The sequence below is a fragment of the Eschscholzia californica genome, unplaced genomic scaffold (assembly GCF_041429995.1).
Source record: "Eschscholzia californica isolate CP2 unplaced genomic scaffold, dmEscCali1.0.p SCAF_5, whole genome shotgun sequence".
NCBI lineage: Eukaryota > Viridiplantae > Streptophyta > Magnoliopsida > Ranunculales > Papaveraceae > Eschscholzia > Eschscholzia californica.
The window spans coordinates 27,950,849-27,976,800 of NW_028238472.1; the positions used below are offsets into that span (position 1 = coordinate 27,950,849).

At 38.0% G+C, this 25,952-nt stretch overlaps 3 protein-coding genes across 3 annotated transcripts; 1 reads left to right on the forward strand and 2 right to left on the reverse strand.

Moving 5' to 3' along the window:
* Positions 1–10,068: 10,068 nt before the first annotated feature.
* LOC147538084 (uncharacterized) lies at positions 10,069–10,647 on the reverse strand. The gene has a single exon (XM_086642946.1). It carries the CDS (start codon positions 10,645–10,647, stop codon positions 10,069–10,071), a length of 579 nt encoding a protein of 192 aa, XP_086499072.1.
* A 444-nt stretch (positions 10,648–11,091) lies between these two features.
* Positions 11,092–11,799, reverse strand: LOC147538085 (uncharacterized). Its single transcript, XM_086642947.1, has one exon. The coding sequence runs from the start codon at positions 11,797–11,799 to the stop codon at positions 11,092–11,094; it is 708 nt and encodes a 235-aa protein (XP_086499073.1).
* Positions 11,800–17,460: 5,661 nt separating this feature from the next.
* Positions 17,461–20,796, forward strand: LOC147538086 (uncharacterized). Its single transcript, XM_086642949.1, has 4 exons — positions 17,461–17,538; positions 17,850–17,942; positions 18,025–19,042; positions 19,115–20,796. The coding sequence occupies exons 1-4, from the start codon at positions 17,461–17,463 to the stop codon at positions 20,794–20,796; spliced, it is 2,871 nt and encodes a 956-aa protein (XP_086499075.1).
* The last annotated feature ends 5,156 nt before the right edge of the window (positions 20,797–25,952 follow it).

The following is a 25,952-nucleotide window of genomic DNA, read 5'->3' on the forward strand; positions in this document are numbered from 1 at the left end:
TCCACCCTTTCTCTTCACGATTGCTATGGAAGGTCTTAGTCGGAAACTGATGTCGAATAACAGCCAAGATAGTTTGTGGGATATCCGACTAATCACTCTGATCTAGAAATATCACACCTTCTCTTTGTTGATGATTGCATCATCTTTGGCAAGAACACTATCGACAACATCCACAACCTTAAGAAGATTCTTCAAGACCTCGGGACAAATGATAAACTACACAAAGTCCAACATTTCTACTCCAAGAATTCGCATCCTAAACTCAAAGGCCTCATTATGCGTACTCTTAAAGTCAGATATGCCTCTACTTTAGAGAAATACCTGGGGGCGCAACTTTTCATAGGAGCCCAAAAGATAAAGGTTTTCAAAGACATCCTTGAACACATCAAGAATAAGCTGAATAAATGGAACCACACCTTTTTATCCCAAGCTGGTCGCACTGTGGTCATCTCGGCCATAGTTGCAGCTGTACCCCGATATCAGATGCACTGCTTCGGAAAAGCATCAAGTCCGTTCAACGGAACTTCTGGTGGGGTAAGTCGAAAGGTATATGCACCAAAGCATGGTCATATATTTGCTTGCCGAAAAGCAATGGAGGTCTAGGAATCCACATGCCAGAGCTAGACAACACCGCTCTTATTTCCAAGATGGTCTGGAGACTCAAAACTGAACCAGAGGCGTTGTGGGTCAAACTCCTCAAAGCGAAATACTTCCCTCACACCGATACCCCAGTCCCAGCGAAGCTCATCATTCGTGGAACTAGAAAACCATAAGAAAGCACTACAACCTCATTGAAGAGCTTTCCACATGGGAGGTGCACTCAGGTAATGACATAAACATTTGGACAGATAATTGGATCCCAGACATCAATGGAACGGATCCAAACAACAACAGCTCCAATCTCACCAAAGTGGCACAACTTATCACTAATAATAACTGGAACAATGAAGTCCTCAATGCCAATTTTGATGCCAATACACAGAATCTTATCAGAGCTATCCCAGTGAACAGTGAAGGAAAAGATCAGCTTAAATGGAAGCTTACCAATACGGGTAAATTCACGGTCGCTTTTACGTACCAACATTTAATCACCAATACCATCCAACAGAATCCTAGCTCTCAGAACTGGAAGTTCATCTGGTCGCTCCCGACCATTCCAAGAATCAAAATCTCTATCTGGAAAATTTGCACCAAATCTCTCCCGGTTAGAGAAAGAATCGGGAAATATATAGACAAAAACACTACTTGCCCAAATTGTATGAATATTGAATCCATAGAACATGCACTTTTACACTGTGCTCTAGCTAAAAACATATGGTTCAATTTTAATATCATCTCAGAGAATATTACTTCCATATCGGATTGAATTTTCTCGTGGGAGGAAAGTGCTCATCTCTGTTATACTAAGGAGAATATTCATTTTTCGAGTATTCTTTGGATTTTATGGAAAGCTAGATGCGACCACTGCTTTCACCACAAACTCAATGATCTTAATAAGATCATCAGGATGATAGAAAACTTTCCTAGAATCAACAAAAAACCTGAGAAAAACAAACAAAAAATGAATGAAAAATGGCAATCTCCTGCAAATAATTTTATTAAGATAAATGTTGATGCATCGTTTAAGAATATAACATCCAATATGGGAATTAGCTTAATTGCTCACAATGCAGAGTCTAAATTTATCGAAGCTCAGGTGAAATCAGGGAGAGCTAGAAATAGTGAAGAAAGCGAAGCTATGGCAATCTTATTCGGTACAGAATGGGCGAAAGAAAAGAATCATACATCCGTCATAATAGAAAGCGACAACATTAATCTCATCAAACATCTCCACAACAATCAGCACACAATGCACTGGCAATCTCTCATCCATACCAAGAAAAATCGAGAATGCAGAAAAGAATTCGAGGCGATTAAATTCAATTACACTAGGAGAGAACTGAACTCGAATGCAGACAAATTAACAAGATGGGCAAGGAAAAAGAATATAAGCAAAAGGTGGAAGAATGTCTCTTGTATTTTAGTTGATAAATACTGTAATAACGTTTTTATTAATTAATGAAAGGCTAGTTCAACAAAAAAAAAAAAAAAAAAAAAAGTGAGAGTTTAATGGAGAAGTGCACGCTTAAAGATGCTTCTGAATTGGTGAATGGGTAATAGAATCAAATGTGTACCCACATAAAAGACAGTCATCCATGTTATGTCAATCAAGCCATTATTACTAAAGAGTTGAAAAGAAAGTTCATCAAAGGTTTTGAATTTCCTGTGTTGGTAGTGTGATTGTACTGCATCTCCTTGAGTGACATTTTCACTTATAAAAGACCCATTTGGATTTGAATAATGAATTGATGATGGGTTTGACAGTAGTAATAACGGTCTAGATGTGAGTTAAATCTCTGCAGACTGTTCTGAAGTTTAATTTTGGTTCTACTATTGAGCAGGCACCACACTCCCAATAGCTCATTCTTTCTTTTTCTATTCCCTTTTCTCTTTCCATGAAGAATACGTCATTCTTTTTAGAATAATTTTTTTTAGCTATACTCCAATAGTCATTACATAATTTACATTCAATATGATACGAATATGAATAAGCCCGATAACTACCATCATCAAATACATATTGGGTCATAAAGGTCAGGGTCGGCCCTGAGATTCCAGAGGCCCGGAAGCGAGTTCTCAGAATGTGACCTGCAGACGTTTCACTAGAAATTTTTTCTTATATCATAATGCTCTACTTTATCTTACACATAACGTGGGGTTTCAACATGAAACTTGTGTTCATAAATGTGCATTAGACACGGACATTCTGATTGAGTGACTCGAAAATTGGCTAGGATTCGGACAAAGCACTAATCGGTCCTTCATCGAACCCCAATTCAGTGGTTCTCTGAGAAACTCGTTGGACTTGGAAAAGTTAATAGCTTGGTTGGTTTCCTTTTTCTCTTAAACAAAAAAGAAGAATCAAAAATAAAAAAAAATAAAAAGTCATGATTCTTTAAGAAGATAAAGTAACAAAGCAAAAGATTTTAGGTCTTCCTCTTTCTTTCCTTCTTTTTGGTGGTGTGGTGGAGTTTGTGGCGCTAGAGGTGTAGTAATGGTGGTTACAGTTGTGGAGGTATAGTGGTAGTGGTGGTGTATGTTCAGTGATCATGGAAGTAAGGGCAGTGGTGGTGGTTTATTTATAGTGAGGGTGGTGGTAAAGTAGTGGAGGTTTTATGGTGGTATACAAAAGAGTGGATCAAAGACAAACAAAGTTTCAGTTAAGAAAAATTAAAAGGAAGTCAAAGTTTCAGTTAAGAAAAATTAAAAGGAAGTCAAAATTTTAATTTAAAAGAAGTCGATAGTATTTGTTTTGGTTGACGGTATTATTTGTTTTACTAAATATAGTTAAAAAAAAACTACTTATTTTTTGTTGCCAAAAAAACTACTTATTTTTTGTTGCCAAAAGACACCTAAGTAATTACAACTAAAAGTTAAAAGTTGACTAAAAAACATAATTTAAAGAAAAAAATAATTCAAAATGGGATTCAACTTGAGTCATTTGGTGTCTTTACTAAATTTTCTACCCACCAAGCTACAAGAGATTACTTGTTTCTATAGTAATTTTTTCCTATAAATCTAAACTAACTCGGAGGCCCCTTGCTACCTCTTTGGTGGTTTCGTTGTTCTTCCACGAGGCCCTTAGACCTTAGGATCTGAAACTGAGACTTCACTCACTTTCCACCAGGGCCATCCCTGATAAAGGCCATGTAAAGACCTTTAAGGCTGTCACAGGGACAAGAAATCTCATTCCTACTTTCACTTTATTTATACCCTTTAACACACGCCAATACATAATGGATCCCATCTCTACCGCAAATCAAACACTATGAGAGGTCGAATTCGCGAGTCAAGAAGTCAAGTGGACCGGATCGTTGATTGGAAATCAAACCTTCACCTGTTTAATATTTTTGCAGGCACCGACGACGTCTTTGAACTTTAACATGTGACACAAGAGACAAAACACACGTGACTGTAAGATTCCCGGGACATCGGGATGGTGTCGGCCTAAGGGGGATCCGACGCTCATGTTAGTAAGCTTGTAAGAAAAATATTAGGTAAACGAGTGATATCCTTGGAATGTTACCGTTGGTTGGATAATGGTCGGAGCTTAGGCACGACTCATAGAGTAGCCGGAGCTCGATCTCTACGGGTAGGCTGACTTGTGTGGAGAGAGAGTATGACAGCCTATGAGGTCTATCCTTGACTAAGGCAACTCTCGTCAATATTCACGTGGGCAAAGTAAGGAAGGCCTGACCTCCAGCAGCTTGCCTACTTTGATCTAACGGAGAGAGAAAGACAAGTCGCCTTCCCTTGATGAGTGGTCGTCAGGAGAGATAAAGATAGGTCATCCTCCCTTGATGAGTGGTCTTCAGGAGAGAGAAAGGTAGGTCGTCCTCCCTTGATGAGTGGTCTTCAGGATAGAGAAAGATAGGTCGTTCTCCTTTGAATATAGGTCGACCCTCTTTGATGAGTGGTCGTCAGGAAGAGAGAAATATGGGTCGACCTCTTTTTGATCAGTTGTAGGTTGCTCAATGGATGTTGGATCGGTCGATCACAGTGATAAGACGATGATAGTAGTAGAAATGTCGTAGACAACTAGTTGATCCCTCTGTATGAGAGAGAAAGTGGTGGGTTGATGTTGTGGTGCTTGATATTAAGCTTAGTCGATGTATTCGCCTAAAATCGGATGATCTTGGGATGCTTGACAGTGATGTCAGAGAATACGGGGTATGGTTGGTGATCACCAGATGATTGAATGTTTTAGTCGAGAATTGAATGATAGTGTTGAGTCTGTACTCGATGTGTTTGCCCAGAATCAGATGTCATGTATCATCTTCTTCTCGGTCATTTTATAGAGTCTTGGATCGACTGCTACTCGACGATGAGTTGTCGTCTTAATGGTGGTAACGCATGGGCTGTCACCATTAATACGAATTTTGTAACCCTCAACGGCTATATTCATGATCTCGAATGACTGTAACGTCTCCCAATGGATATACGAAGGGAAGGGTGGTCTTCTAAGGAGGTGAGGGCGGACCTCTTTAATCAAGGCTGAATGCGCTTCTGTACTTTGGCGTTGTTGAGGAGGTGAGAGCGGACCTGTTTAATCAGGCCGGATGTGCTTTCGTATTTTAACGTTGCTTCGGAGTGCCTGAAGGTAAATGGGTCAGACCCATCGGCCGTTAATTCATGGGCTTGGTCACAGTCTCGGCCCGTTAACCATGGATTTCTCGGGGTGCTCCTGGTGACGTATTTTGGCCCATACAATTTGTCCCCCACTCTCTAAGTTGACGGAGTGCAGAAACTTAGAGAGTAGTTTGAAGTCATATAGGCTGATTCGTAACTTGGTTACATTGCATTCGTGGCCTAGCTGATGTCTCTTGGGGACTTGTCCGCGAGTTGTATCGCGTGTATTGAGTCAATACAGATTGCTCTGAAAAAGAAATATCGGAGTGATCCTATAAAAAGTTCAAGTGTCATTGATTCCCTGAATTACCGACTGGCGGTTTGATAATTGACGCTTTGACCGATGAAGACGATCAGTTTCTTTGGTTGCAATAGAAGTATTGTAATATTCATATGCTCTCAGGAAAAAATCAAGGTAGTTAAAACTATTCCAACGAAATAGGCTTATTTAGGCAAAAAAATTTGTTTCGGAGAAGAAATTAGTATGACTAAAAATGTTTTAATGCAAAGATTTAGAGATTTTGGCAAATATTTTGGTCCATAAATTTCAAAAGACCGGTCAAACTAGAAAATTTCAGAGAAAATAAGATAAGGGTATTAAAGAGAAATAATGAGTTGTGCACGTGAACTGTGCAGTCGTGTACAACGCACTATGCACTGTGCAGTGTGATCAGCGTGCACAGTGCACTGCTCTGCGCATTGTGTATCACGTTTCGTACTTGCACCAGGGCGTGAAGTGAGGTCTATAAGGAAAAGTTTTGGTGGGTCTCATGTTCCTTTTAATATATACTAGATATAACCCGTGCCTCCGGCACGACTAAACCTGTGTGATGCATTATTTAGTTTGTAAGTGTGTAGGTCTAGTGTGTCCTGTTAGTAGTCGTATGTTGTATTTGTTCATTTCTAAATTATTTGACTTCTTGTGAATGAAATTGTGAACAATTACATTATGTAAAGAAAAAAAAAGACAGGGTCAATACCTTCTTCACTAAAAAAATCCAATCCAAAATCCTTAATAGTTTAACTAACGGGAAAACACTAATATTACAAAAATTAGAAATTGAACAACGAATTCCTCAAACTCCTTTGGACTGGCCTTGAAGCTGGCTACAATGGTTGTCTAATTTGAGCTAGAAAAATCCTTGAGATTAATAACGTACGTGTGGGAAAGGGAACAAACTGAAGAACCTAAGTTACTAATGAAAACACAAAAAGATTGCGACAACGACGGAAAGTGTCTTACACGATTAGTTAGAGTCTCACTAAGTGTTGGAGTGCTCTTCAGAATGAGATTAACATTAATCAAAGCGTTCTTCATTGGTACAAATACATCATAAAATGATTGCTCAATTTTAGTTGTCAGAGTTCCTCTGGACTAATCCCAATGTGTTGCAAGAAGTGTTGGAAAATACCTACTGCCTAAGACAGAACGGTTGATAAATAGCTTGAAAGTTGGATCATACATTGCTGCAAGGTCATTCAACAAGAGGACTACAAGCACCACATGAATGAATATCAATACAAAATTTACGGAACCGCTTGTCGAGAAATTTTATTCACCTTGCATGTGTTCTCCAAATCCACAAAAATAAACTGGAAAATGTCAACCCCATTCTTTGCAAACTCCTGTAAAGCCTCTCCAAATAAAAAAAAAAGTGTTATAGTTTCAGAGAACTAATACCTATTGGGATAAATTTACACAAATTTACACCAATAGGTACATGCTATGAATGGAAGGTAAAGGAACAAAAAACACATGCAATTGCTGGATTAAATTCATACACTAATGAATATGTTATGTTTATTGGAAACTCAAAGAATATGGTCATAATTTAAGAAAATGAAGTTGTTGTGTCCGATTCTGAAAGCCAACCCGATGACTGGCTTTGAACAAAATAATTTTAAAAAAATACTCATTGAAAAAATACCTGATGCTTTACACTTAGAAGAGTTCTTTTAGTCTATCAACTAATACAATTGGCTCTGTTCATCAAAATATTATGTGTAACCAACATTGTTCATCTATAGCCAACTAAGTAGCATATGGGTTATGGAGATCCTGTAAATGTTCTATAGCCAACTTAGTAGAATATGGTTGTGGAGATAACCTGAAAATGTTAGATACATATAACATTATACAGATTTCATATTAAAAGTATACAAGTAGTGCCAATATCTCGTATGAAGTAAATGCGTGTATTTGACAAATATCCGAGTAACTGATATGAGTACCGACATCTAACAAAGCAATTTTAGCATCTTAGATCGGACCTTCTGCATAAGCTGTCTTCAAGGAATTGTTTGAAAAAGAGGCAACCTGTACCAACAGAATTAATATAAGTGAATTATTTTACTTGCAGATAAGTAATCACGCATCGTGCAAAACGTCAGGAAGGCAACCAGGTGTTGCTTCTTTATCAGGGTCTTACCATAAAGAATACATGATCGACATGATAAAAGAACACAACCTTTGTTGTTGCCCAGAGCTACTGACCTACTCTTTATTCATGTTCCAAGACAGAGTTGATTGAACTTCCTTCATATCACATGGAGAAAAAGATGAGCCCCAACTTCGAAATCTTTTGTAATCACTGGGAGGAAACAAATTGCAAATAAAAAAATGGGTAACCTAAAAACTAAGAGGACCATCCATTCTACTCCATCATGAGCATATCTTAGAGTAGTTTTATCGATGCACCATAGACTCAAACTCAAACGACAAAGTAACAAAAAAATACTACTTGCAGACACTAAATGTATTCCAAATACCTAATGCTCTGAAATTGAAGAAAATTAAAAAACTAAGCAAATGGAAGCAAAGATTATTAAGTGAATGACCATAACATGAATCAGATACTAAATGTACTCTAATCATTATCTAATAACAAAAACTACAAAGATTCAGCCAAAAAAATAAGACATTATGAACCACTAAAAAAAGAGTATCTTGTGAACCTAAAAACAATAAAATCGAAAATCTCCGTAAGAAAATCACTTCCACCTGAATCTCTATCATAATCTTTACTATTCCAAAATATAACAATTTCAGAACTTCTCTAAAAGAAGTCATTTCTTTTCAAATGAAGAAATCTTATGAGCAAATAGAAAGTTATAAGGTAAACTTCAAAATAAAATGAGCAAACCCATTGAAACATAATCACAAAGAAAAGGTTGAATTAGAGAAAGGTACTTACTTCAAAAATACCAATTGACTTGAAGAGATGTGACTTCAAGAAGTCGTCCAAATCCCCATTTATCAATGTAAATCCATCCCATAAGATTTGTAACTGAACCTTTGTTAATTTGATGAATACAAAAACCTAAGGAATCCCAACCTATTAGAGCAGATTCATTCCTCAAATTTGTAACTGAGCATTATTCATTTGGGTATCCACCCGTCAACTTATTAGAGGAAAATGAAGCATTTCTAAAGAAATGAGGAACGAAACATTTTGAAAGAAATGTATATAATCTACCCGTATATAATCTAACGGTTGATATTAATTATATTGTTAATGATGGTTCTACCCGTATATAATCTAATGGTTGATACTAGTGTTGATCTGGGACGGACGACTGGATTTATCTCCAATGTTTGTCCCAGTCAGCACTTTTCAACCTGTTTTATTATATAGATATAGTATAAGGCATCACCCTTGTGATGAGTGGTCTGACTTAGGCATGCTCATCACCCTTGAGATGAATGCCTAAGTGGGACCCATCGCATTTGTATATATACTAGGTATAACCCGTGTCTCCCGTCACGGATCCTCTTGTAGAGCATTTCGAATGTCACAAGGTGGTGAATCTTCTCTTGTAAAAAAATTAACTTGCTTTAACACACATGTAACATATTTATGCTCATATCGCATAATCCAAATTTAATATATTTATCTTGTACAATCCAAATTTAATATTTTGGGAAAATATCAACCTCAAATAAAAGGCATAACGACGTGAAATGCGTTTTGACGGAGGGGATGCAAGAGGATAATATTTTCATATCGTCTTTCTTTAAATCTGGAAAAGAAAGAAAAATCACCATAAGACTAAGAAAAGAGATTAGAGAAGAAATACAGTTCTACTAACAGAACGCTCACATGTAGAACAAATAAATTTGAAATATTTTAAAGAAAGATGTTCACCAAGATAGTGAAGTTGTTAAATACCTATCAAAATTGCAAGTAAACAATACTTAGTGAATTCAAAATTATGTGAAGCATTAGCCACCAATAAGATAACTAATTCTACAACATAAGTTTCATTAGTCACCAATTCAGAACATTATCTCATTTTCACGCAATTATGCAAATCTTTGATTTTATCATCAAGTGATTGGTAGAAAATATAAAAAGCAACGTACCCTGCTAGACCTCTGATCAGGAATGATGAAGCTACTATTGTCTCAACTTCAGATGCTTGATCATCAACTTTAATGGTTATAAGGAGCAGAAAATTTTATTTGGATAACATGTCATGAAAACCTAGGTATAACCTGTGCCTTCGAGACAGAAAGTTAAATTGAATGCTTTATGTGTGTGTGAGGATGATTAAATTCTTATTTAACATTTTTTTTTGATATAAAATGGATGAAAAAATTTACTTAGTAAATGACATTCATTAGTTGAAGTATTAATTCGATTCTTAGTTACATAATTATAGACAAAAAGATTTTTTTATATTAAGAACTATTAAATCAAGATCCTGCAGACATCTAAGCAAGAGTTTTGAAATATATTAAATAACTATAACAAAACTTCATTATAAACAACATTAGTTGTACTAAACGAATGCGATTGTTCAGACAATAATATATGCACTCTCTTGCTGTCAGTACATCTAGACAGAGCTACATATAATTGACTGTGACTGAATACTGGAAACCGGAGGTCTATTCCCACATGTGCGTCTAACTGGCCTTGAGATTTTTTTTATTGTCATTGCATATGCTAAACGAACAGGGAATTGGCGCCTTGTAAATTGAATGTGCAACTCAGAAGAGCTTGGGGTGAGAGAGATTCTAGGAATAAATACCATGTTACCACGTTTATCTCTAGTAAGGATTTTTCCTTCAAGAACTCGAGATGCACAGTTGACAACCACCAATGTGGTACCATTACATAGTCCATCTTTAGGGGAAAGGTTCCTCAACAACATAATTGGAGAACCGATTTTTAACTGCAACTTGAATGGTGGAAATTCGGAAGGATTAAGTGAGTTCAGGAGCTCGTTTGGGTAGCATGCATTCAAAGAGTAATCGTTATCTTCAATTCCAACCATTTTGTCAACAGTCAGGTAAGTGATCATTTCACCAGGAGTTATGTTTAAAGCTGAAGTATTTATGGCTGCCACATCTTCATTCCGCGCAGACAAAATGGTTAGTTGTGTAAGATAATTTGCTGTAAGATTTTGATCCATATGTAACCCGAGATAAACAACATTTATGAGTTCTACCAGAGTACGACATCTACTTAGGTACGAAGGTAATGGTAAATTTTTCCAGTCAGTTGTCCCTACCTACATAGGAAAGTGTAATATGATACATTAAAAAAAAATAATTTTTATTTTATTAAATCTGTAAATTTATAAAATAAATCTTAACAATAAGTTACGAAACTAAGTCGACGAATATACCAGTTGAAGGAAAGTCCGAAACATGTGATTGTCAGCGTCATCTGATTATAGGCACATATTTTGTGAAAGAGTCAGCACCCTGATGTTGATCCAAAGAAATGACCTCCTTAATGAGGCCCCTATTATTTGCTCTCGTACTCCTTTTGGTACAACATGAAGAATTTGACGAAAGTCACCACCAAGAAAAACAGTCAGTCCGCCAAAGAGTTTATTGTTATTACGAATATCTTAAAGTGAATTATCTATAGCCTCGACGCAATGCTTGTGTTGCATTGGAACCTCATCCCATATAATTAATCTTGATGCGCGAAAAAAATCTGCAACTGCGGTTTGATTACCAATGTTACAAATAGAATCTTCGTGCACATCAAGAGGAATCCGAAAGGTTAAATGAGCTGTTCTCCCTCCGACCAGTAGTAATGAGGTAATACCGGATGAAGCAACGGTAATAACTATATTGCAATTTTTCCGATATGTTGCTGCAATTGTATTGTATAAAAATGTTTTTCCTATTCTTGCCCCACCGTTGAGGAAAAATAGTAACCCTTCATCGTTATTTACAAAACTAATAATAGCTTCAAAAGCGTGGTTTTGTGCACTATTCAGAAGGTTAACTTTTGCGTGTAGTTGTATATGTTCCCAGATAAACCGGTTACCTGAAATTTCATTCCATTGTTGATTAGGTTGAGGCATGGATGGGAAATCGTCTTTTAGGGATTTATCATACTCTAACAGGATTTCATCGAAGAGGTGCAAACCGAAATCCCGTATTTGAGAATTTGTTGGTTCTGTAATACCTCGTGTGGTACGAAGTTGATGTCCAAGATCTTCACAAATGTTTAGGGAAAACCTATCCCATAAAGAAGATGGATTAAGTGGTACACATTCTAATAGAATAATACAAAACAACCTTCGTAATTGATAACCTGTGCTCATTTTTGCAGCTTCTTTTAAACATAATATCCATTCACCATCATCTTCTAAAAGTCCACAGGCAACACGCGCTAATTTGAAAGTGTCACACACTTCGCCATTTACTGTACGCAACAATTCGAGTGATACATACCTTTTACAACAATTAATAATAACCGTAACTAGAACCTTTCCCCTTCGTTAGGAATAACAAAATACATTCTCTCTATTGCAAACCCTTTTTTTCCGTTTCACCCATAATTTAGATTGTTTGTCCTGCCCATGGTGTTGAGGGAATTCCTAATAAGTGTAATTTCTTGTTGTTGGATCTATGCCACAACGGAAGAAGAAAGCCATTAAAGCGGATATTCCGTTATCGGCTTTAATTTGAACGACATCTGGATTGTCTATAGGATGGAAAACGACATGATGCATACCAGGAAAATGAATAACCAACCTCACAACGGATGGATATTCTTCATGTAGTAGATGACCGAATAATCTCCATGATGCCTCTGGTGGTGCTATATATCGTGAGTCAAGATATTGTTGAATCTCATCAGTTGCACCCACAACTGTTGTAGTATGATCATCTCCGTTGTAGATGTATTTGTTTATATATTTAACACAACGCACACTCGTGCAAACTTCTATATTAATGTGGCAATCAAATAATTTAGAAAGGTGAGGATTATAAGGAACGATGTCCTTATTATCAACAAAATGATCCCTAACGAAGAAAGCACGACCATCATTGCGACGACCATATATTGGGTATCAATCATCCCCTATTGTTGTTTTATCCACAAACTTACGAGGGTAACTTTTTGAGCATTTTTCGTTTATCATAAACGGAGACGTCGGACGTCGTAGACCACATGGACCATGTACCATACAATTTTTAACAGTCTACAAAATTAGAGGATCGACATCTTGATTCGGAAATTCAACACAAATCAATTTATCAACCTGAGCAGGTGTGCGAACTTTGTCTGATTTTTGAAGGAAGATGAGAGCATGCATATGAGGCAATCCACGTTTCTGAAACACTATTATGTAAACATTTGCCACGACTTTTCCGAACAACCCATCCTTATTAATTACACTCATTAGTTTTCTGCGCTTTAACTCGAACACTCGTGCAAGTAAATCTGGTCGATCAATAACGGTTTGATTGGGTAATAGTGCAATCATTATCTCTGGCTATTTTGGGTTTGCAGTCATTGTTAAGAAGATATCTGGATGATGATGATAACGTGTGATTGCCATGGAATCTTGATATATTTCAATATCTGTGGGACCGTTATACAGTTCAGAACGTAACTTGCTCTGATCGATGGTCGGGATCAGTGGCGAGGCCACATAGGGCCCTATGGGGGCATGGTCCCCCATAGGCCTAATTTTGACCTCCCTTCATGATTACACCAACACTTAAGGCCATCTACCATAAGCTTAAACAACCCTCTTAAAACTCAAGCTAGTCCACAAACAAATGCATGTCTATCCAACTAACCACAAATTTACTTATTATTTTTTGACAACCAGCCTCTTATGTCACTAAGAAGTTACAAGTGTGCCACCAATTTTACAAATCCAGAGCAACATTTATCTTGAATTTTATCAATTTCAATTCTTCCGATCAATAACAAAAAATAAATAAATAGATATTGAACGATTGTGGGGGAAAACCTTTGCAAGCAATACAGATAATGATCAAAAATAAATAAATGAGAGTAAAATCGAGAGGGATGGATGGAGGGGGGAATTGTCGGATTAAAGATAGAAATAATTCGATTAAAGAAAAAACGAGAGAGGTTCTGAGAGAGAGGGGAGACGAAGAAGACCCATTTGTAGTGACCTCCTATGCCACAAGCAAAAGAAACCGAGAGGAAAACTCATTCTCACTCTTCATCTCTCTATACCTCTCTGCCGCGACCGAGGAAACCCCTTGTCGACGACATTCTTTTATTATTATTTTTTATATTGTGAGTACAAGTAGCATATGTGTACAAAAAAATTCCATGATTTCTCTTATGAGTCCCTTATAAATGAGTGGGTTTGTTTGCATAAATATAATTTTCTGTTTCACTTTTAACCCTGTGTTAGAATATTTTTTTTGACATATAATTTTATTTATTTATTGTCACTAAGACGTGCCCCCACAACGAAAAATTCCTGGCCTCGCCACTGGTTGGGATTAACCCTAGACGGCGTTAGGAATTAATAGAACCCTAGGGAATGCGCCTACTCTCCCACTAGCAAGATACCACGTGTCCACGCATGCCGAAAGTGCTGCCTTGAATAGTACAAACCAAAAGGATCAGTTTCGAAAATAGGCAGTCAGAAGATCAAAGACGTGACGTAACAGAATCATGCATGGAAGGAAATTAATTACTCGGACAGAAGTGGAAACGCGTCTCGAGAAGAGGAACCACGTGTCCAACAGTCTAAGACAGACAAAACTCAAGACAGCTCTGGTAAAAACAACGCTTCATGAGAAAGGATCTCCACCTAGCAGATACCAATCAGCTCTGGAATATCAACAAAGAGACCGAGCGCAACGAAACAGCCTAAGTCCAGGTAAGACTCAAAGAAATTCTCGATACAGTTCTGAGACAGGTAATACTCTTGACTTCAGACCTTCAAATAAAGTCAAAACACACGAGTTACTTCTACTCCTTAGTCTCTTTATTTTCAACTAAGGAGTGGCGGGACTCATGATGATGCATAAAATGTCCAGATGTTGACTAACGCCCGAAAAGTCAAGATCAGACCTGAAGTCTCTTGGAACAACCCGACTTAAGGCAGCAGGACAGCTAAACACCTGATGGTCCACCATACGTTCCCTTAACTGGGAGGTCGGCCGGAAGAAATCAGCTCTGCACCAAACGCCCTTGGCATGGATAGATCAGCCTTGGGATCTTAAAAGGAATAAGGGGGGTCTCTACAGGTTCGGCCCAAATCTTACGCCCAGAACTGGGGAGATATCAGCGCTGCGCGACCTAATGACTTAATCCCGGACTTTTTAGAAAGATCTCAGTCGGTCCCACATCTTGAAGTGTTTAAGCCCGATTGGACCTCACGTATCTTGAAGAGGAAACTTCTCCTTTGAAGTCTATCGTGAAGGATATATTCCCTCGGTCCGAAGGAATGGTATCCTTCTAAGGGATGTCCTTGGATCAAGATGACAATGCGTACGATTTGGCGAATAGGATCATAATGACCTTATTTGGAAGATCATTAGTCCGGTCGAATTAGGGGTCTTAATACTTAGCTAGAAGCCAACTACGATCGTCGGATAACTTCGGTAATCCGCGGCTAACATAGACCGGATCCTACAAGGGTTACACATAAGAGTGATGGTTTGAACAGAGAGATATTGACTAGATATAAAGTGGCAAATAAGTGGATTGAATCCATTATTTGAGGCCAAAAAGAGTTCGGAAGAGTCCGAACAAGTGTACATAACCCCGGGCTAAAAAGGGAGCCCGGTGGTGCCCTTAAAGGGGTCGGCCATGTGATGGCTGACTTTAGGAAGGGGCCGGCCAGCACATGGCCGGTTAGACCCCTTGTGTGGGCCGGCCATAAAGCCCATAGAGGCTTATATTGGCCGGCCACACATAAACCTTTTAGGGTTTCATATGGGACACAAAAAGATATGTCTTGAATGAGATATTTTAAGAATCCTAGTTTGGGTCAAATACCTTCTCTATGGTCCCTATAAATAGACCTCCTTAAGACATAATTATGGACGGAAATCAGGAGACAATTCAAGAGAGCTTTTAGAGAGAAAAGCCAAAAGAGAGAAGAGGAGTTTTCTCGATTATCTAGTCAAGAAGAAGGTGTTCTTCATCTCAACCTTCAAGAGAGTTCTAGCTAACTCGAAGGAGGGAGTGCAAGTCATACACTCGGTGTCTCGAGTAGAGGAACTACAATTGGAGTTCTTGATCTTCCGAATCTTGTCGGAATATTGTTCGAGGAAAAGCGATTAAAGGTAACCATCTTCCAATATCTAGTTCATTGATTAGTTCATGTATAATTAAATCCTGGGAGTCTAGTGTTAACATTAGATGTTTGAGATTCCTCAATAAACACTAGAAAAGGTGTGTTAGACACGTACGTATACAAAGTATCCTTGAACTTAGAAACTTTCACTTATCAAAGATCCGGGATAGACTCGAAGAGAAACCCTAGATACGCAAAAGAGGTAAGTTCCCTTACGGTTTGACGGTCACGCCTCACCACCGCCACTAATCACAGTCGGTTTAATTTCGCCTATAAAAGACCCCCCACTTCGTCCTTCACAGGACACAATCTCTTCACTCCAGAAAAGATCAAACCATACTCAGAGTTCTCACAACTCGCCCCCCAAAAAGGATCGATCAATATTCATTCTTTTACTGCAAAGAGCACCCTGACTGTCTTGAGCGTCAAAGTGATGCACCTGAAAAGTTTGCACACCCAAGCGGAGGTATCAAGTAGTAATCCGGCAAAGCCGGGATCGATCCAAGGATAGGAAGGCAATTTGGATATCGAAGGGTCTTATCCCTCGGTCTAGATATTAAAAGCTAACTTAGACTAAAAGGAGAAAAAACAAAGATAAATAGGGGGTTATGATGACTAAGCACTAAGAGATTAAAGCAAGTAAAACTAAAATAAATTAGCAAAGTAAAACGGGCGAGAGAGATTCGAGAGAAATGTCGGAGGAACAAGAGTCGGGAGGCAACAAGAGTCGGGAGATAAATAAGTGAGAGAGGTGTCGAACCGGGAATCCATAATGATAAATCTACAACTATGTATGGTCCGATCTAATGTTCCGAAGTATAATCGATGTTCGACTCCTAAGGTGATGTCCATAAGCACTACGTATATCCGGGGATCATACGTAGTCAAACAAATGTCATAATCAATTAATACCGAGTCAACGAAAGTGTTGTCTAGTCGCCTAACTATGTGAAGTGCATGACAAGACACATGAAATTATGACTACTACGATCGATATCGAATACTTCGTTTCGTCAATTAACTATGCGAAGTGCTTGACAAGACACATGAAAATACGATCAAAACGATAATCGAAATAAATGAACATCAATTTATAATCAAAACATCAAATCATATTAAACATAAGGGTTAATTCCGTTTTGGCCCCCGATTGGTGACCAACTGGCCGTTTTGGCCCCCAATTGTGTCCGACAGTTCGTTTTGGCCCCAATTTCCTGTTTGGCCCCAACATATTTTTGTAAGCTTCTCCATTCTACCCTTATGGCAATTTTGTAAATTAAATGTATTTTCTTTCTCTTTGTCCACCTCACTAAGCAATTGCCACGTCATATTCGTCCACATAAGGTCGCCTGAAAATGTCGCCGGCGACATCATTTCCGGCGACCACCATTTTTTTTTTTGCCGCGGCTTTGGGGAATAAAGAAAATTCTCCGGGGAATAAAGACTTTCATTAAAATCAGTCAAATAAAATTGACTTTTTTTTTCTGTTGTTAAGGGGCTTCTAATTTTAGGGGTTAAAAATAAAAAAATTTATAGAAGATACTATAATAAAATTAGAAGTTATTTTTTTATACCCTAAAAAGAAATCTTTCTAGGGATCAAAAAATAAGACAACTGCCAAGTTTTCTTGTGTTCTTCCATTGAAGTTTGATTTTATTCTAATCACTAAACCCTAAACACATGGAGAAGAAACCTAATGATAATGAAGAAGAAGACGTAGATACTAAAAAATGGCCTGGTCTTGATGATATTGAAGAGGTAAAGTTCATGTGTGGTTTTTGATTTTATTCTTCTTCAACTCGATTTCATGGTTTACTCAAAAGAAAAAAACGATTTACATTCTTTTACAGTTGCACCACGAACAGATTTCGCAGACGCGAAACATTTCGCATATATTAGTTGCGAAACATTTCGCGCATAGAAAGTTGCGAAACATTTCGCAATTTAACGTGCGAAATATTTCGTAAGATATTTTGTACGAAATGTGTCTTGTTGTATATTCACTCGAAAAGGTTCTGTTTCACTAATTTAATTATATAGATTATTTGAAACTCTGATTTCTATTTCAGACTCTTCAATTTGACTCAAATGAATCTTCAATGCATGAAAGTAATACTCTTCCTATGAGATTGGATGTATCACATATATTTCTGAGAGACAAGGTAAGAATACGTTTTCATTAGTACTTTTATGTGAATGAATTGAATATAGGTTGAAGATAACTTATTTTCTTATATGTTACAGTATTTTGATTCAAGGGAAGAAGTAATAGATTGGTGTAGCAAGACATGTAAAGAAACCGGATTTGTGATTGTGAAAAAAATGAGTAAGTCTGTGAATAATGAAGGAAAAAGATCTTTCACGTTGCTTCGGTGCAGTCGAAGTGGTATATTCTGTAGCCACAAACCAAAAAATTGGGTTTCTAATACAGTTCCAAGTAAAAGGAGGCGTACGGGTTCTTCTAAATGTGATTGTCCTTTTGCTATAAAAGTGAAATATGTCGTACTTCACGAGAAGTGGATTATTGAAGTAATCAATGGACATCACAACCACCAACTTGAGAAGGATCTCACAGGCCATGGATATGCGTCTCGGTTGAATGAAGTTGAATCTGAATTAGTTAAGAGTTTAACTAAGAGTGGATCGCGTCCCAAAGATATATTGTTGCACATAAAACAGAAGGCCAAAGAAAATAGTGAACCTAACTGGTCCATTATGAAGACTATTTACAATGCGCGACGAAAGCTCAAGTGTAATGAAAGTGAAGGTAGGTCAGCAATGCAACAGTTTTTTAAGTTGTGCACCGACTACCACTATGTAACGAAACATAGATGTCACGAAATGTCTGAAGAGATAAAAGATCTATTTTTTGCACATCCTAAGAGCGTTCAACTGGCGTGGTGTTTCCCTCAGTATGTTATCATCGATTGCACCTACAAAACCAATAGGTTTAAGTATCCTTTGCTCCAGGTAGTCTCGACGACTTCGACAGGAAAGACTTTCACAGTGGCAAACGCATTTATAGCTAGCGAGGTTACAGAACATTACATTTGGGTTCTAGAGTGTCTTAGAGATTTATATAATGTTGGAGATACTCCAACGGTATTTGTAACGGATAGGGAACAAGCGTTGATAAATGCGATTGGGGTCGTGTATCCAGATGCGAAACATATCCTTTGTTTGTGGCATATAAACAAGAACGTTCGATTGAAGGCTGGAAAACAATTAGAGATCATTGTCAAGAATATGAAGATGGATGAAAGTGAGAAGAAACTTGAGAAAGAGAAGATGGTTGATGATTTTTTCAATGAATGGCAGCATTTGGTTTGGGCAGATACTGAAGAATTATACAATTCCCGGTACAATAATCTCGTAAACAAATGGACCAAAAAGTCCTTGGAGTTAGTATCTTATGTACAAGATACATGGTTGTCACTCTACAAAGAGAGATTTGTTAATTATTGGACTAATCAGATTAGACACTACGGCACCACAACAACCAGTAGAGCTGAGGGAGAACATGGTAGGTTGAAGTGTTTCTTAAATAACTTGACTGGTAATTTTGTTTCATGTTGGGAAGCTGCTCATAAGTGTTTAGAACATCAGTTTATTGGCATCACAGCTGCTTTTCAAAAAAGTTTGAGTACTGTATTGCATGAGCATCAAACACACCTTTTCGACAAATTAAGGAATGTAGTCTCACATCGGGCAATGTCAATTATGGTGACTGAGATACAACGGGTCGATCCTTATGAAAGTGGAAATATTTGTCTTTGTATACTTAGACGCACACATGGGTTACCATGTAGACACGAATTGCTCGAGTACGATCGTAGTAATGTACCCATACCTCATGAAACTATTGATAGATATTGGAGACAGATGTCATACGATGTCTTGGTAGAAGTCGAAAAAATGAACTACGATGACCTACCTGAGCAAATGATAGCTAGAGAAAGGTGGCAAAAAGCCTCACAACCGGAGAGAGAGCAAATGAGAATCGAACTAAGGTTAATCGGTGCTCCTAAAACAACAAACATAAGAGAGCTTGAAAATCCTATTGTTGGAAAAGGTCGCCCATCAAAGAAGCAAAGTCAGAAGGATAGGACTACAAAACGGGAACCATCAAGCTTTGAGATTTTAGAAAAGCAAAAAGCAGCGAAGGAAAAACTAGAAAAAAAGTTAGAAAAAGAAAAGGCGTTGAAGGAGAAACGAGAGAGAAAGGCACAAAAAGAGAAGGCAAAACAAAGAACGGCCGAAATGCAAAAGGAAAAAAAAGAAATGAAGGAAATGCAAAAGGCAGAACTCGACGATAAGTTGAAGAACATGACGCAAAAAACTGAACGACAGGAACTTGGACCAAAGAAAAGACCGGCTCCGGTAATATATCCGCCGGTGATAGAGACAAGGTGGTTGAATTCAATTCCCCCTCATATGCAAAAGTACGTCCAAAACATAGTAGATGTCTCGGGGGATGGGCATTGTGGTTTTGATGTTGTTGGTAAAGCAACTACTAATGGACGTCACGAGATTGGAAAGGAAATTCGTCGAATGATGTATAATCACATTATTGAGAATGAAGACTTTTACAGGGTCATGTGGCATCGTAATACAGTCGATGAACTAAAGGACCGTATCATGTGTAACGAAGATCCAGCCCCGAAACATAATTGGTTTTGTATGCTACAATGTGGATATGTTGTGGCAGAAACGTTTTCAGTTCCGGTTGTGATATTATCAAGGAACATGAACTTTACATTCTTGCCGACCTTGATAGGTCCACAAAGTTATAAAAAATGGGATATGGTCGTTCTTGCTCATTACAGCGGTAACCATTATGTCTGGGTAACGTTGAAGCCAGATTCTCCCTTGCCGCATGTTCCACCATTTACATATTACGAAAAAGTCAAGACCAAAGACTATTGGGCTTGGTACGAGTTGTTTAAAGATAGATTTGACTGTTATAAGGAGTTGACAGGCATTAGTCCGGTGGAGAACATCGACGTCCCAGAATGAAGGTTTTTTATTATTAACAATTAAATGTTTTTTTCTTCTTAGAATGATAAGTATTTTATTCGCTTACTTGGAGTAATGTAGTAAAAACTATTATGGTAACATGAGTTACTCTCAATTTAAGCCTAAAGTCAATTTTGCATTATTCTTTATTTTACACTGACTCGATAAGTCAAAAAAATTGGGACCTCGAAAAAAAAGCATATTTCGTACCGGCGAAAAGATTCGTGCGCACGAAAATGTGGCAAAACAGGAAGGTGTTTCATACCTACGAAACACTCTTCTGACTTTTAATTGTCAGATACTGTTTCGTAGGTACGAAACACTTCGTGCCCACGAAAATATGGCAAAACAGGAAGCTGTTTCATACCTACGAAACACTCTTCTGACTTTTAATTGTCAGATACTGTTTCGTAGGTACGAAATATTTCGTCCGCACGAAATTATGGCAAAACAGGAAGGTGTTTCTTACCTACGAAACACTCTTCTGACTTTTAAAGTCAGAAGAGTGTTTCGTAGGTACGAAACATTTCGTGCTCACGAAAATGTGGCAGAACAGGAAGGTGTTTCATACCTACGAAACACTTTTCTGACTTTTAATTGTCAGATACTGTTTCGTTGGTACGAAACATTTCGTGCTCACGAAAATATGTTAAAACAGGAAGGTGTTTCTTACCTACGAAACACTCTTCTGACTTTTAATTTCAAAGATCGTAGGTACGAAAAATTTTCGTTCCCACGAAAATTTGGCAAAACTGGAAGGTGTGTACGAAACACTCTTCTGACTTTTTATTTCAAACTCATAACATAGCACCATTGAAAACTTAAGACTCAACAAATCCGAAAGGTTTTTCATTTCAAACTTAAATAGGTATCAGTAAAAACATACCACTATTGAACCAAAACACTTCGGGTTCAATAGGAAACAAAAAAAGGACTGATGTTCCACACCAAAAAAGGAAACAAAGTTCTAAACCAAAAAAAGGACTTAGTTTAAGATCATTCGGCTTGATCGTCGCTTTCAATGTCATCCGCTATCATCTTCACCTTCTTCACCATTTTTTCTTTCAAGCTCGGAGACATATCCATGTTTTCACCACCCCCACATATATGCAGAGCATCTGCAAACTTTTTCAAGCGGGATTTCTGAAATATATATATACATTATTAGTATGCGTTAAAAGAAAAAAACTGAAAAACAGAAGATAAGAGAGTAGTTTTTACCATTCTTTGCAAGATGCTATTAGCGTCTTTTGGTGGCTCAACAACGTCTGTTTCTTCTTCTCTGCTCGGATGGATCGGGTTAACTACCCTCGGGTGGGAGACCGTGAGATACCATGCCATGTAATCGTCTACGGTTTGATCAGGAACAGTAACACCATTACGATATTGGTCAGACAGGATGTGGTTTTGCCAATTACTCCACATATGTGCAGCACTGGAACCGTAGTAAGCTGTGAAGTGTTTGTTTGTTGTTATTGACTTCACTACATCGAGAGGTTGAGGTGGTTCAGGAATCGACTGAATATATCCAAGCTGGCGTAGGATCCGCTGAGGATATACGGTAGCAGTGAGTTCGAAACATACCACCATCCCACTATAGTAACTGACTGGATGGTTTGGGTAATGATCTCGACTATGTGCGTAAGAATCCCAGATAACCTGCAAATGAAAATTTTAAGGGTTTAAAATGATTTGTATATCAAGCACATAAAGTTATTAATACTTACATCTGTACTTTGTAACTCATCAATTCTCCCCCTTAAAGCTTTAAGATCTTGAAGTCTTTTTCTTTTATTCGATGATGGTCTAGGTACCCATTTTCTAGCCAATGGCCAACCATCTTCAAATTTAGTGTTTTTATTCCATCCAGAGTAGAGGTAAGGAAAGTGTTCATAAATCCAAACCTAAACAAATTAATAATTAGTACATATTTTGTACAAATAAACATAAAAAAATATTTGAACATGTATTTGTAACGTACCTGGAGAATTGTAAAACATCCACCCATATGTTTTACTTTAAATCTAGTCGCAGAACATAGCTGATGCATCAGGTTTGCAAGACATGCAGTCCCCCAAGAATAGCTCTTTACCTCATCCAAATTTTCAAAGCACTGGAGGTATTGAACATTTACCCTATTACCGCTTTTATCAGGGCATATGCATGATCCAACAACATAAAGTAAATAAGCTCTAGCACAATACTCTTTCTTCTTCTGTGACATGTTGTTTTTCGAATTCGAAAAGGTTTCAGCCAACCACGCAAGTTTTACCGTTTTTAGACAACCATCCTTCAGTGCATTTTTAGCTTCATTGGGCTCCAATCCCAAGGTTCTCTTCATCAACTTCAAGACAAAAGCCGATTGCATTGCAGTACTTGTTACTCCATGTACCGCCTTCCCATCTATAGGGAGATCGACTATGTGCTTCACATCTTCAAGTCGGATCATCATCTCCCCGAATGGTAAATGGAAGGTGTTGGTTTCAGGATAATACCTTTCCGTAAAAGCACTGACAAGAGCATCGTCGGGTCTCCGGTACACATAATTAATGATGGGTAAAAATCCAGCATCATTTACCTTTTCTTGTACGAATTTACACTCTCCACCAAGCACCCATCGGCCAATCCAACTAGCCGTGGGTTTAACTGTCAATAGTCGATCCGAACTCTAAAAAATAGAAGTTTCATCAGAAAACCTATGTGAAAAAAATATTAAATCAAAAGGCGCCAATCAAAATGGTTTAGTTCGGCAAAGAATAGACTCACGTTGCCCTTCCATATGTGGTTTGCAATGTGCGAGGTATATTATTGAAGTAAAGATCGGTCCGTCGGGAATCCATCGTAGTCCGACTGATCACTCGAACTAGCAGGTGATTCTACCATGTTAATCTCGTGGCCTTGGTCGTGGCCCCCCTCATCGGCAGACTCATCGTCGGATCCCTCGCCAGACTGGTCAGCAGTCTGGTCTGCGGACTCCTCGTCTGACTGGTCGGCAGTCTGGTCTGCGGACTCCTCGTCTGACTCTTCGCTTGACTCCTCATAGTTTATATTTTTTAGTGACGACCTATCAGCGTTGGCCTTGGAGCGTATCTCCACAAGCCGTTGACGTGCAGACACCGTAGAATTTCGTTCTTTTCTACCAACGACGGCTTTTTTACGAACCGGAGACTTTTGAGCCGGAACATCCGCTTTATACTTTTTACGCCTATAAAAAATACAAAACAAAAATGCGTGGCTTCTAGTTTGTCAAAGAACTGATAAGAACCGACCAATCAGAGTTTCTATCTTGCCCATAAAGCTTATCATTATTAGCTAAGTACGATATATTGTTGTTAACAACCAACTAGACGAACATATTGAATGAAGATAGATTAATTAACATAAATTAAGATAAATTTAACAAAACCAATATCTGAAACAAAAGTGTATGAAAAGAAACTACCATTTCGTACCTGAAAAAGTACGAAATATTTCGTACTTGACAAAGTACGAAACATTTCGTAGTTCGCGATTTGCGAAACTTAAACAGATTTCGCAAATCGCAAGCTATGAAACAGGAGTAGAAAACCCTAATTTTTTTATTCGACACATCATGAAACTAGCCTTAATACGCTTCGAAATTAAACAACATGTACAATACAAACCCTAACATCATTTGAATCACTCAAAAAACAGTCCAAATCACACAAATTTCAAGTTTTTATAAGATCTTAAAAAAAAATTAGGGCTAAAATAACTTATTTATAGGATTTGGAGGCTACTTACCTCTCTTGAGTGAGATTAGTAGATGAAGATGCCTTCTTTGGACGACCCATGGTAAGAGATTGAAGAGATTTTGATGATTTCCAGACTTTTCCCTCTTTATCTCTCTAACTTGTTGGTGATTTCTCTCTTGTACAGGAATGAGGTTTTATGCCTTTATGTTTTTGAGAGAGAAAATGGGAGATGAAGAGAAATCAGATAATTGAGAGATGATTTCTGTTTTTTTATGGTTTAGGGTTGTTTTGATGATTTAATTTTTTTGAGAGAAGAGAATGGGAGATTATGAGAAAGAAGATTTTTTGATTTCTCAGAGAAGAAGGTAAGTTAGATTTTTGTTCAAATAGGAGGGAAGGACTTACAATAAAAAATTTTAAAAATTTTGTACTTAAAGTTAATATTAATGTATGTTGTATTCCCCACAAAAATTTATTCCCTAGAGAATTTTCGAAAATATCCGAATTCCCCGGAGAATTTTCTTTATTCCCCAAAGCCGCGGCCTTTTTTTTTTTTAACTTCTTCTTCTCCAACCATCTCCTTCCTTCTTCTTCTCTCTCTCTCCTTCCTCTTCTCTCTTTCTCTCTCCTTCTTCTTCTCTCTCTCTCCTTCTATCTCTCTCCTTCTTATTCTCTCTCTCCTTCTTCTTCTCTCTCTCCTTCTCTCTCTCTTCCCCTCTTCTCTCTCGCTCCCCCTCTTCTCTCTCTGTTAGGTTTCCGGCGAAGGGTTTTCCTTCGCCGAAAACCTAACAGAGAGAGAAGAGGGGGAGGGGGAGAGAGAGAGAAGAGGGGAAGAGAGAGAGAAAGAGAGGGAGAAGAAGAAGGAGAGAGAGAAGAGGAAGGAGAGAGAGAGAGAGAGAAGAGGAAGGAAGGAGATGGTTGGAGAAGAAGAAGTTAAAAAAAAAAAAATGGTGGTCGCCGGAAATGATGTCGCCGGCGACATTTTCCGGACGAATATGACGTGGCAATTGCTTAGTGAGGTGGACAAAGAGAAAGAAATTACATTTAATTTACAAAATTGCCATAAGGGTAGAATGGAGAAGCTTACAAAAATATGTTGGGCCAAAGAGGAAATTGGGGCCAAAACGAACTGCCGGACACAATTGGGGGCCAAAACGGCCAGTTGGTCACAAATCGGGGGCCAAAACGGAATTAACCCTAAACATAATCACGAATTCATCACATTTCATCTCATATAATCGACACACTAAAGTTAGCTAAACATGGTGATTGAATAAAAGATGGAAAGAAAATGATGAGAGAATCCCCCTTTTTCGATGTGGTTCGAGGCTAAGATCGTCGGAAAATATTAGTCTCTAAGGTGCAGCCGATCTCCCCTTAGCAAATACTGGGTTCCCCATAGCGACCACCATCATCTTCTCCATTTATCACAAACCTCCA